Raw genomic sequence first — 12875 nt, 5'->3', positions numbered from 1 at the left:
CCAACCAGGCTACAGAGGCAAAATGAATAATTTCATCTTGCAGAATATGGGAGTTGCTTCGATCTGACAGTTTGTGTTATTGTGTGAGTTGTGTGACAAACTAACAAGATTAACTAGACTGAGGCAACAGTAGACCAGCAACTCTTGTGTTTTGCGAGTCATATAATGACAGTTTCCTGTCAGAAAAGGCTGTACGATGGAGAAGTTAGGCTGTGAAAAGATGAACATACACTCAAACTGATGCTGTTTTTCACCATCACCATCTCCTGTAGACTGACTGTGGATAAGCACCTCAAACAATCAGAACTACCCCTTTAAAGGGAAGCATGCTTGTAAAGATGATCTGTAATAAAAAAAAAAAGTGGCTGATAAGGAAAGAAACTTCCTTGGTTTTGGGGTGCAAGTCGCAATTAGAGCAATGGTCACCAACAAGAGGTTTGCTATTACAGCTCCTAAGGCAACACTTAACACTTAGAGATTGAGGGTAAACAGATGTTTGGGAGATTGGTGGTTTAAAATTAACAGTTTAACAAGACTGTAGAGTTCACTTGTTGTTTCATGTCCTTGAGATGAAGAGAAAATTTTAAAAATGTAAAAGAAAGTTTAAAAAAAAAAAGTCCTAAAATCCACCGTTTTCACAGTTCAAAATCCATTTCTTTGCTCTGTGGCTAACAGACATATCACTGTCATTTTCCAACATTTTACTCGGTATCTGTTATGCCAAGAAACAACTCCAACATCTCCCTTTCCAGTGTCATTCACATGGGTTGCCAGATCTGTTAGTCACATGGGTTGCCAGATCTGGTAGTCACATGGGTTGCCAGGTCTTGTCCATAGACTGGATGTGTTCCTTGGCTTTCATTCTCAGTGCAGCGATACTCGAGCTGCGCTGGTCCACGTCCTCCAGAGGGTGTTTATCAGGATACGGTGCCGGACACTGGTAGGGAGGAGGAGCCATACTCTGCATCCCCTGGCCCATGGACGAGTGAGGATGAGAGTGAGGATGAGGATGAGAGTGAGGATGAGGATGAGGATGAGAATGAGGATGGGGATGAGGATGGGGATGAGCAGTGGAGTTGAGGAAGCTGTGGCTGGGGTAGCTGGGCTGGATCCCTTGAGCTGGACCCATGAAACCCGGGATGCTGTGGACCGGCGTGGCACTGGACAGAGGAGAGGACAGCCAGGGGTCCAAGGGCAGGGAGTTGGTCATGGGACCCATGCTGGTGTGAACCGGCGCCGGACGGTTAAAGGACAGCATGGGTGAGTCGTGGAGCTTCATGGTGCTGGCGTCCATTTTTTCCTGCCGGCGCCATTTAGCTCTGCGGTTCTGGAACCAGACCTGCGGGACAAAATCAAAGCATCATGAAGTTTACCTGAACATGAGGGACAGACGTGTATAATCCAGCTTTTTTTTTTTTTATCTCACCCTGATTGTTTGGACAGTTTGTTTGGATTTCTTGGGGCTACAAGCCATGCATGGATTCATGTGGTGACCCATGAGAAGTGAGATCCAACTGGGATTAAAACATGCATGGAAATTAATTTGTTGTTTGATGGTCAGTATGCAGGTGTTACTATTTTTTCCAGCAGACTTGCAACCACACATACATATAATTATCATTAATTTTAAGGCAAATGCTATTAGCATGCAGGCGTTTGTCACCAACTATGCTATTTACACCCTGGGTGGAATAGCCAGTGTGGCTGTTTACACTCCATAACCAACACTGCTATGTGCACTCGGGTTGTAAATAGCAAATGTGCTTATTTGACGCACCATAATCTTTTCCTAAACCAAGCATTTTGTTGCCTATACCTAACCAATCTGTGACTTAAAACTGAAAGTGAAATACATCCACTAAGTCTAAAATGTAAAGAAATAAATAACTAAATAACACTGACTTCTAGTCAGTGCCCCTCTGCCTGGGGGTCCCTTTTCAGATTAATTCATTTATTATATTGAAGTCTCAGACCAGACTTATTAAAGTTCTTTTTATTAGGTTTATTATTTACATTTCTAATATCTGACTGACACATTTCTCTTGTGGTGTTCTTTCACATAACTAAGAAGTGTGAAAAATAATAGGCTGTATGTATAATTTGCATACACATTACATATATAATATATAATTTCTCTTTTGTGGCTGAGAAAAAAATGAGAACCTCTGCTTTAAACTGTCATTTTGTCTGACATTTGGCCATTTTGTCCATCTAAAGAATCTAGCATCCTGTTTAAAGTCTGCACCTTCTTGTCTTTACAACTCCAGATGACGTCAGCATTGTGTGTTCTAACACTTGGAAACACAAACTCTGCTTGCATAATTATTTAGTGCAATCTTATCACCTACTAACTACTACTGGCTACTAACGAGCCAAAGGTCAAAGGCTTAGCGTCTGTCCTCAAGAGCACCCCAGTATGTGGGAACACACCAGGTCTTAAGGTTACATGTCAGCTTCTGATGTATTTTACTGATGTAATGTGTATTAAAGGGCCAGCAAAAAAATAAAAACCAAAACAAACATGACCGCTGCAGACCATGAATACTTACTTATGTAAACAAAATATATTTGGCTTTATTAATGACTTAACTGACACATTTCTGATGTCAAAGTGATGTTAATTGTTGTAACTACAGTATGTCTCATGTTGTTGCCTATGATGTGGTGCATCCTCTCACCTGAACTCGGACCTCCGGGAGGTTCACCTTCATGGCGAGCTCCTCGCGGCTGTACACATCTGGGTAGTGCGACTTCTCAAAGGCACGCTCCAGCTCATGCAGCTGGTAGGTGGTGAAGGTGGTGCGGTTGCGCCTGTGCTTCTTCTTGGGCTGATCGTCCTTGCATGGCTCTGGAGACTTGCCTTCATCACTCTCCACACTCTTCCTCAGCTCACTCAGTTCCTCATCACACTTGTTTGTGAATAATCCAGTATCTGTTCAGAAAAGAAAAAAAGCAGATTTTTAAATAGGTTTTCATAGTTTTTTGTATTAATATATGTTAAATATGAGCTAACATTTAGAGGAAAAACAAAAGCAGGATGGTAAGTTGAGACGAAGAATGTAGTTTCCACTTTCCAGTAGAGCAGACATTAGTTTGACACCTGCAACAATAGGCTACTGTAGGTCAGTGAAGCAAGCAATCCCCTGAACTTCAATGAAGCTCAAAAACATTCCTAATCGGATTTAGAAAAGTTGCTTCCAGTGTTTATCTACTCCAAAAGTAAACTGTCCTCAGAAAGATGTTTGGAAACAGGAATGTTCTCTTTCTTTTTATGGACTGAACTGCAAATCACATCGTTTCCACTGCATCCTGTACATTACTTAACAGTATTTACTACTGAAAGAGGGCTGCAATACCACTCTCAGTTCATTCCCACAATACTATTGGTTATGATTATATCAGTAGCCATAAAAATATATTTAACACATCCATGTCAGTGTTAACACCAGAGAAATAGATATGACATTATACTGCACAATGAAGTCTTTGACAGAGTCAAGAGAGGACCGTTGGGTGAATTAGTAGCCAGCAAGTAATTGAATTAAACAAAGTACAAAGATGATGTTCCGGCAATCAGATCAGTCGCTCTCATGACGCAGCTTCTCTAGAAGAGTTCATGTCTGCCACGATCAAACCTGAATCTGGAAACACACGCCATTCAGATTGTGTCAGAGAGGTTGTCGATAACAGAATGCAGATTAAACTGACTTTTAAAGACTTTCTTCATAAAAGAATTAGATATTGCAATGCAATTTTGTGTGAAGTGCAAATTTGACATCCTAGTATGTTGTACATCAAAACAATTACTTGGTCCTGAGTTGTCCCACAAATACTAAAGCAAAAATTCTAAATGTGGAATTAAATAGTAAATATGAATCAACATAATTAATTATAAAGTAGGTGGACTTCTGGGGAAGTAGATTTTAAACCTGTAATATCAGATTTGTTTGGCCATCTGGGGAATGCAGCAAAAAGTTGTGATCAAAACACTGACATTTTTTTATGTATCATACCTTTTTCAAGTTTAGATGAAATGAAAAAGGCCTTTTAACCCTTTTAGATCACATCCCTCGTCACATTGTGGTCATATTTAAGAATACATGACAAAAAATATAAAGAAAATTGTATTCCTGTGTCAATATCCGATCATGTTTTACAAATTAGATAGATACTAGATACTCCCAAAATGCTGTTTCATCTGAAGTTTAAGCTAACATGCCAAACTTAACATCAAATAGTTGCTTTATCACGCATCCAACAGTTATGGAGGAACATCATTATTCATTTGGAGTCGTGTTTCCAGCCTCCTGATAGATGTGAGTCCAATATTATTCATTCTTTTTAGCTCTGTTTTTGGTCTCCACCATCTCCTGAGGGAAATATTTCGCCGGCCAACATCTTTACTCTGCTTGTTGCTAACTGTGCCTGTCTGCAGTTTGGTGCTTGGCACGTAGTGGCTTGTAGGTTTTTCACTGAAAACAACTGCTTGCTGCAGCCAGTGACATATATAAAGATGGACGACACGTAACAACAGTATCTCGATCGCACCCTGGTGGCTGGCTGCAGTATAGGTAAAACCCTGCACCCTCCATGTTAGCAGATGGGACACAGGCCAAATTCAAATAAATTTTTTCCGAAAGACAGTTTCTGTTATTTGAGGTATAACTTATACCGATGTGTGTTTAAGTGCTCTTTTATCTGATATGTTTGATTTTAATTAGTTATTTGATGCTATAAAAGGGGGCGTTTGCGTAATTTCATGATTGACTGTCAGCTGGGTGTATGGGTGTCACCTCAATACAGCGGCACCAGCCCTGATCACTACTGCACAGATCCTGGTTCCAAACAATGTCACCAGCGCAAGATGGCAGCACTCATATTCAGGATGCTGTGGCATTTTTTTGTTTGTATTAACATTTGCAGTTTTGTAAAGGAGAAAGTGGAGATGTGTTTTCCATCTTTACGTATGGTCAATGCCTGCAGCCAAAACTTACTATAAAACTCCATAAAGGTGATGAAAGCTGCATATTCAAGCTGCACTGATAATCTTTTTAGGTTCGTCAACTACAGTTCGTGACCACTTTTGCATTCTCATATGGTTTTTCAAATCATTGCTTGATACATTGCCAGAGTAAAAATATTGATTTTAGCTGGTTTAATTTACCGCTTTTATGTCAAATAAGTGTTTCTAAAGTCAAGAATGAACCTTAATGCTTCACAAATATCAATGTTGACAGTCCACCTGTCACTGCTTCAGTAAAACAACTGACAGTATCCAAATGTAAATGTGAGCATGTCTCTGTGACTGAGACGTGTTGATGGAGATAAAGGAGGGGGTCATTGTGGTCTTTCAACTGGCAAACGGGAGCAGAGAGGCAAACGCAAAGCAGGATTTTTAGGGGTTCATTTATCCACCTCTCATTAAGCAGCTATGACAAAGGCCAGGCTCTGACAAAGGCAGAGGTCAGGTCTGGTTCAGTGACCAGCTCTTGGCCTGTCAGACCATCACAGCCGCTGGTCTGAAGGCTGCCCACTGTTTATCAGCCAGCAGAACATCTCAGCACGGAGACAGAGAGGGAGGGGGGCAACTGACACCAAACACAGAAAAGTTGCTCATTCAGGGGGAACCGGACTGACTTCACAGGGTAGTTACACACAAAAGAGTGATGTCATTGGTGTTGATGTACGTTAATCAAGAGAAACAAACGTCCTCCTGGATTATAATCATTTTTCAGGACAGGATATACCCATCTCCAGTTCATTTGTGTTTCTGCCCCAAAATCACCAACCACCTGCCAGATCCTGCATGTGAAAATAGCTTCAGATTAAATGTGATGAATTTGACTTCTCAGAGACGGTACGATAACAATAACAACCCGAATGAACTACTGTACAATCTAATCTGCGCGCAAGAGAAGATTAGGGGAATTCCACAAGGGGATGGGATTGGGCTTGGGGACATAAACCCCCTACACCATCTTGTTCTGTGATTTATCTCTCAATCTCAGCCCACACAGCTCACACAGTTAATGCAACAGGCTCTGCATGGCAACAGTGACTGTGAATAAACATATAAGTGGTTTTAAATGGATGCAAACTGCACAGAAATGCTACATGGCGTTTGAAATATAGTAAAACTGCCCAATTTAAAGAAGCCAGAGGCCATATTACAGAAAGTCTTAAGTAATAGAAAGATAGGAAGGATTTTTCCCAATTTGCTATTACAGATCAATCATAACTAACTTTAGGACGCTTACCTTTTCTTACTTCATCCTATCTTGTCTCAGGTTAGTAAATCCTAAGTACTCAATTCAACACGGCTGATCAACTTTTATGTGTGTCACCTAAAAACCAACACTACTTTTTTTTCATCTATCTGAGCCAAACAACTTTGTAACAGCTGGGTTTTAAAAATTAAAATAAAATACCTAAACGCTCATTCAAACATACGCAAAATGGAAAAAACGATATGCACTTAACTTCAAGACAGATAAGTTGGAGGTTTTGGTAAAACCCTTAAAGAAAACTTAAGAAATAGGAAATTTACAACAATTCTAACTTGGGGAGATAAAAGAAAGAGAGAGGGCAAAGATGGCAGAAACAGTCTCCACCATATCTATCATGTGTAAAAGCAAGAAAAAAAACAGACATACAGATTAAACAAGTTAGCTAACACTACCATCACCTACTGCTAGCAATACTGCCATAGCTGCTGTGGGGGGAAATACTTTTATATTATTCATATCATTTGTTTATTTTGCTTTTTGTTTTTATGGTATCTTAAATGCACTTGTAATATTATTTTAACATTTTATTTTAATGTATTTCTATGCTCCTGTAAAGTACTTTGAATTGCCTTGTGTCTGAATGGCCCTACATACATAAACTTGCTTTGCCTAACTACCGTTAGCAACTGTTAGCCAACAATGCTGTAGCTGAACACTACCGTTAGCTACTGTTAGCTAACCATTAGCTACCATTAGCTAACACTACCATTAACTATTGTTAACTAGTTAGTAAGTTAGCCATTAGCTACTATTAGCTAACACTGCCATAGCTACTTTTGGGGAACACTATTGTTAGCTACTGTTCGCTAACACTTCCGTCAGCTGTTAGCTAACAGTGCTGTTGCCACTGTTAGGGAACACTAGTGTTAGAAGCTGTTGGCTAACCTACCTGTTAGCTACTATAAGCAAGTGCTACTATTAGCTACTGTTAGCTAGTTAGTAAGTTATCCAAGTCATAAAGGTTCAAATAATGAAACAAAAAAAAAAACATAATAATGCATTTCATAGGTGATTTGTCCACAGAAACCTGGCTGCAGTTTTAAACACAGAAAAACAGAACTGATCTCAACACTCTGTCTCTTCATTTTGGGGTCTTTAATAATTGACGTGATATTATACTAAAATGATGCTCCATCATTTGTTTATGTAAACCTTTTTCATTGCAGTTTTTAAACTTACAGGCCTACAGTTCAAATTTGCCAACATACAAATAATTAACGCGATATTTAATAATAAATGTTTGGTGGATGTTTTTGTTTTACAGCTACTACTGTGTGATCTCTTTTTAAGTGGCTATTTGAGTCAGAAAAGTTTTAGAAGTATGTCTTTTTTAGTTATACATGCTCTTTGATATGCTTCTCTATCTTATGAAAACTTCAAACTGCTCAAGCTCAACAGTATACGTTCATGTTTAGGCTTTGAAGTTTGCTCTTTGTTTTGTTTGGACCATGAAAGCTGTGAATCTGTGTTGGTGGACAGATAACTTGATGATCAGCGCTAAAGTGAGATTTATTATGTCTGCTCAGGGGCATCAATATGCTACGTTCAGTGCAGCAAAATCAATTCTATCTTACCTAATTCAAATCTCTCATCCACACTTCCAAGACCAGCGGTGTTGTTGTATGATCAATATCCTCGACCATCTCATGTGTTTTGAGGCAAAAAATCAGATGATTCATAAACTTTATCCTCAATAACAAACTGTAAAGCAAGGTCTGCACTTCTCAAAATAAACGTGATACCTGACGGCATGAAACTAAGTGCAGCAAAACATCTGGAGAGCAGCATCAGCATCAGACTCACCATGGTACTGCGGCTGCTGCTGTTGCTCTGTGCTGCTGTTCCTCAGAGAGGAGAGGTGCCCACTGTAGGTCGGGTGTGTCGAGGGCTCCTGCTGCTTCCCAGGCTCTGCCAGGCCGTCTATGTCCACTTTTTGGGGTCGTGGGGCCCCGGCAGGGCTGAGCAGGGGGTCCTGGTCTTTACTGAAACCTAGAATGACATCAATGCTGTGGACGCGGCCCCCTGCAGCGATGCCCCCACCTTTCCCCATTTCGTGGAAGTTGCTGGGTGAGAGGCAGCTGTCATCCACCATGCTCATGGTATCCAGTGATAAATGCATTCGAGCGTCTGGGCACTGCAGTCAGAAGGAGAAGTGGGGTTTACAGTGAGTGAAGGACTAAAGGTACAGCAGTGTGTCAGAGATCACCTGGTTACCCTGGATGACACTTTATTCTCTCTACATCCATCTAAACCCGCTTACAGAGACACAGGGGGTGAAGAGTCCATCCTTTAGACCCTGAAAGCCACAGCTGATGGACACTAATGACACACAAGTCACTTCTCAATCCATACTTTTGACATTTTTATATGAATGATCAGCACTAATGGCCCCACAGTGTTAATTCTGAATATGCAGTAAATGCAAAATTTCAATCGTACGTTCCATTTCCATTTTTCATACAAAACATTTCTCATTTTAAATAAAAAACAAAACAAACCCATGCTGCGTGCAAGTCTGTCTATTGGAACAAAAATGAATTCTTATTATTCTATAGTGTTGTCTTCCCATACATTTAGTACAAAATGTAACTGTAGCAAGGATCCATATCTTTTAAAGGCATATTATGCAGTTTTTTCCTAAAATAAATAATGTATATACTCAAAAATAATCCCTCTCAATCGTCACTTATGGCTTACTAGAAGTGTGTGGTGGCGTCTATATTTGCAGAGACCCTGTCCTCTGCCTGTATTTTCTTATTTTCTCATTATTATACTGTGCTCGGGACGCTTTACCAACCCAAACGCCAGTATTTGACATGCTAGGAATGACACTCAACAACTATGTTTCTGGTGTGTTTACAAACGGCAACTGACAAATCCTGCATATCCTACCTTTAAAAGCAACAGACTACATCTAGGAAGTATGAGTGTGATGTCTGCAGGTTTACACGTTATAATCTCTGGATAACTGAATGTACCTTGGTGAAGAACAAGTCGAGGTTTATGTGCAAAAACAGGTGGAAAGCAGTAGAAAAATAGCCTTTTGGCCTAATCTGGGGCATCTAGTACATCACATTGATGTTAATTAATACACACTCACAATATAAAGACAAAATAAAGTAATTAAGTTAAGTAAAACAAACCCCGATTTAATAGAGTAGAGTCAAAGTCTCTTTGTTGGAATAAAAATACTTTCTGACACATATTTGGTCTACTGATACGGCTGGCTTCTATTACTTCACATCCTGTAAACAAAATGAGGATTACTGGTGTCAGTGTTATGACTTTTTTTTATTTAATAGAGAATCCAAATCTTTAAAGAGCAACAAACTATTTCTAGGAACTACAAGTGTGATGACTGCAGTTATGGACTGTTTATACAACAATTAATTCACAGATTGTATAATCTTTGGATAAAATAATGCATATTGATGAAGGAAAAACTCTGGTTTATGTGCGAAAAAGTGGGGGGGGGGGGGGGAGGGAGTGGAGATGGAAAAAGGGTCTTTTGATCAAATCTAGGACATCACACTGACGTTAATTAATATACTGTCTCTGATGAAGAAGAATTAAATGCAATATGTAATTAAATTTAATATTGTATATAAATCAAAGTTTGGAATAAAAAAGACTTAATGACACATATTACGTCATTCTACTGATATATAATAATATTCTACTAATAAAAACAACTTCCATTACTTTATATGCTGTCTTACTGGGATCAATATGATGTTTGGAAAGTGTCGATTGTACCTGTAGCAAGGATCCAAAGACCAAAGACCAGCAAACTATTTCTAGGAACTACAAGTGTGATGACTGCAGTTATAGACTGTTTTTTTTTAAAGCAATGCATTGGCAGGTTATTTAAGTTTTTGGATAAATGAATACATGTTGGTAAAGATTTATGTTGGAAAGGATGAGTCTGCAAAAAAAAAAGGAGGAAAAAAGGGGGAATAAAATCCAGTACATTACAATGATGTACTAATAAAGAAAGTAAGTAAAGTTAAATTAATTGGATTGGAATTTGTGCACAAAACTGATTCTGTATTCTTTTACCTATTATTTGTGATCTGCATGCAATATAAAATGAATCCACACATCTACAGACATGTATTAACAAACAAATTTCAGGTACTCTCATGCAGAGGAACAGGAGGTTGTGCAGTTCTGATAAAACCTATTAGTTTCAACAGTGCTTGTTTGTTCAGTGCCTCCCAGGATCTCCACTAACACGACAAGCAACACAGGTAAAGTTTAAGTCTGACAGCCATGAAACGAGACAGGTAAACAGCCTTACCTTTTGGAAACAGAAATGTTGAACTGTTAAAGTTGCTGATGCCAGTGTGCTCCTCCACCTGTTCCTCTCAGCAGCTCACCCTCCAACTTCACTCTTCCCAGCTCCACAGTGTGCACCGCTTGCAGCCACTCAGCCGGCTCTGCTCACCTTGCATCTCTCTCTAAATTATTTCTCTGTGCAGCAAACAGTCCTGACAGAAACACTCCAATAATAAAGTGCAACTTAAATAAAAGCCACCCGGTGCAAAGAAACGTTTGGCTGCTGAGTTCAGACACCGTGTACTCCTGCTCAGAGAAGAGAGTGGAAGAGGAGAGACTCAGAGAGGGAGAGGTGGACAAAGCTGAGGGGGGCGCAGGAGGTGAAACGAGGGGATTAGGAGAGGGGTATTAATTGGAATCCTTCCCCTTTAAGAGTGATTGGCAGCTGTTTTCTGCTAAAGTAATTGTTTTAAATGTCATTTCCATTCACCCCCACAGGAGGAGGCCCAAGATAATGAAGCCCGGACGGGACTTTCTTTCATAAATTTATTGTTTTAAAGACAAAAGAGCCACTGAAAGTTTTCACTGAGCTCACTCAGCCCCTCCATTATATACAACTACATGAACAAGGAAACTTTGAAATGAAAACACGTGAGGTACAAACTCATATCAGCATTACTATTTTCATGTAACAGTTGATGTTTACTTATTAATATGTAATAGAAACATTTTTCACATATAATATTTACATTAATATCCCAACAATAGCATAATGTTTATTTCATTAATCTAAAGTACAAATTAAATACAAATGGCTTAAATTTCCCCCAAATTTTTTATTTTAATATCTGGCCAATCTGACATTCTGGTACAAGGACAAATCCATTTATTTTTGAAATGCAGTGTAAGTCATGTTGCTACATATATTTAATTAACTGTAAATAAAATAGCCAGATACAGTAAGTTAATTTTTGCAATATTTAAAAAGATACATTTTCTAAACCCACCATTTAAAAACATTCCTGGTTTAAAAATCTTTAAGAAAGCATTAATCATGAGTTGCATTGTATTGTGTTACTTCTTATGTTACAACACAACAATCTGTATCTACGTTTTTGTTTCAGTAAATACTGAGATACTTCCTTTTGTGCACATTAATGGCGAGACACTATATGAGATTCTTGTTGCATAGCTTTAATCCCAATGATACTTCAGAGAGTGTGTGTCAGTGGGTTACATGACTTTTCACATTATCAACTACAGTTTGTGAAAGCCACTACCAATAGGAATGTTTTTAAAATTAAATCAGTGAGATTTAATATTTTATGTTGATGTTAAAGGCCAAATTCATTATGATTACTTTTTTAGTTTGTTTTTTTTAATATATATATATATATTGTTCTGTAGCCTTCCTTATGTGTTCAAATCTGGACATTCAGATTTTGGTCAAAGTTTGTATGTTTTAGTGTCAAAATTTATTTTCCCAAGCCCTTCTAAAAATATTTTTTTCCGCCGTGACCTGACATAGTTTTCTGCATGATGATGTTGCTCAATATAAAACCCCTTGGTTTAGAAAGTGGACGGGAGGACATCAGTTCTGTAACCTATGTCACCACTTTTTGCTAATAGCTAGGAGGGAGTTTCCATTTCAAAACCCTGAAAAAGAACATATAAAGTATCTTATAAACCAAACCAAAACAATCTGTGATTTCACTGAAATTCTCCTCAGAGCTAAAATGACTCTGGAACAGTTCAGTAACTCCATAACCTCTGTGTTAGCCAGACACAAAAGAAACTGTTCGTCAGTCACATAAAGGAAAGCAAACCCACCCACCACACCTCTTCAGCTATAAGGAGCAGTACACCCTCATAAGAATTAATTAAAAAGACAAACCTGAAATAAATACATGCAACATGCAAAGAAATGTCCAGACTTTAAAGGTTCATTTAAAGTTTTTTTGTGTTCTGAGAAGAACCTCCATTATAATGTCGTCAGCTGACACTGCTGGACCAATGGCCTGGCAGAGGAGATGATGATGCAACAGGAAATTAGACTCATTCAGGTTGTTGGCTGAATATTCGGTGCAGAGCTCCAGTCAGTGCAAACTGGGCCAGAACAGAAAGATTGTTCGGATCCCTTGTGGAGGCGCAGTATTTCTTCAAGGCCTTTAATGTGACGCTTTCTAACACGCCCCCCTGGACTTACAGGTGCTTATGACAATGAAATGGAGATAATGATAATAAACATGCTCTTTGAGGTTTTTTTATGTTCAATGTTGATTGCAAAGACATAGCTGGCTCATTGTCGTC

The 12875-nt window shown here is 38.9% G+C and overlaps 1 protein-coding gene across 1 annotated transcript; it reads right to left on the bottom strand.

Moving 5' to 3' along the window:
* Positions 1-376: 376 nt before the first annotated feature.
* rx1 (retinal homeobox gene 1) lies at positions 377-11256 on the bottom strand. Its single transcript, XM_084722263.1, has 4 exons — positions 10588-11256; positions 8091-8421; positions 2679-2932; positions 377-1339 (listed from the first exon to the last, which is right to left on the bottom strand). Exons 2-4 carry the CDS (start codon positions 8404-8406, stop codon positions 809-811), a joined length of 1101 nt encoding a protein of 366 aa, XP_084578389.1. The 5' UTR covers positions 8407-8421; positions 10588-11256; the 3' UTR covers positions 377-808.
* Positions 11257-12875: the final 1619 nt, after the last annotated feature.

Source organism: Lutjanus erythropterus, chromosome 7 (genome assembly GCF_056507025.1).
Source record: "Lutjanus erythropterus isolate fLutEry1 chromosome 7, fLutEry1.hap2, whole genome shotgun sequence".
Lineage (NCBI taxonomy): Eukaryota > Metazoa > Chordata > Actinopteri > Lutjaniformes > Lutjanidae > Lutjanus > Lutjanus erythropterus.
Note: the sequence above shows the minus strand (reverse complement) of the source record. Positions and strands in the feature narration are given on the sequence as shown.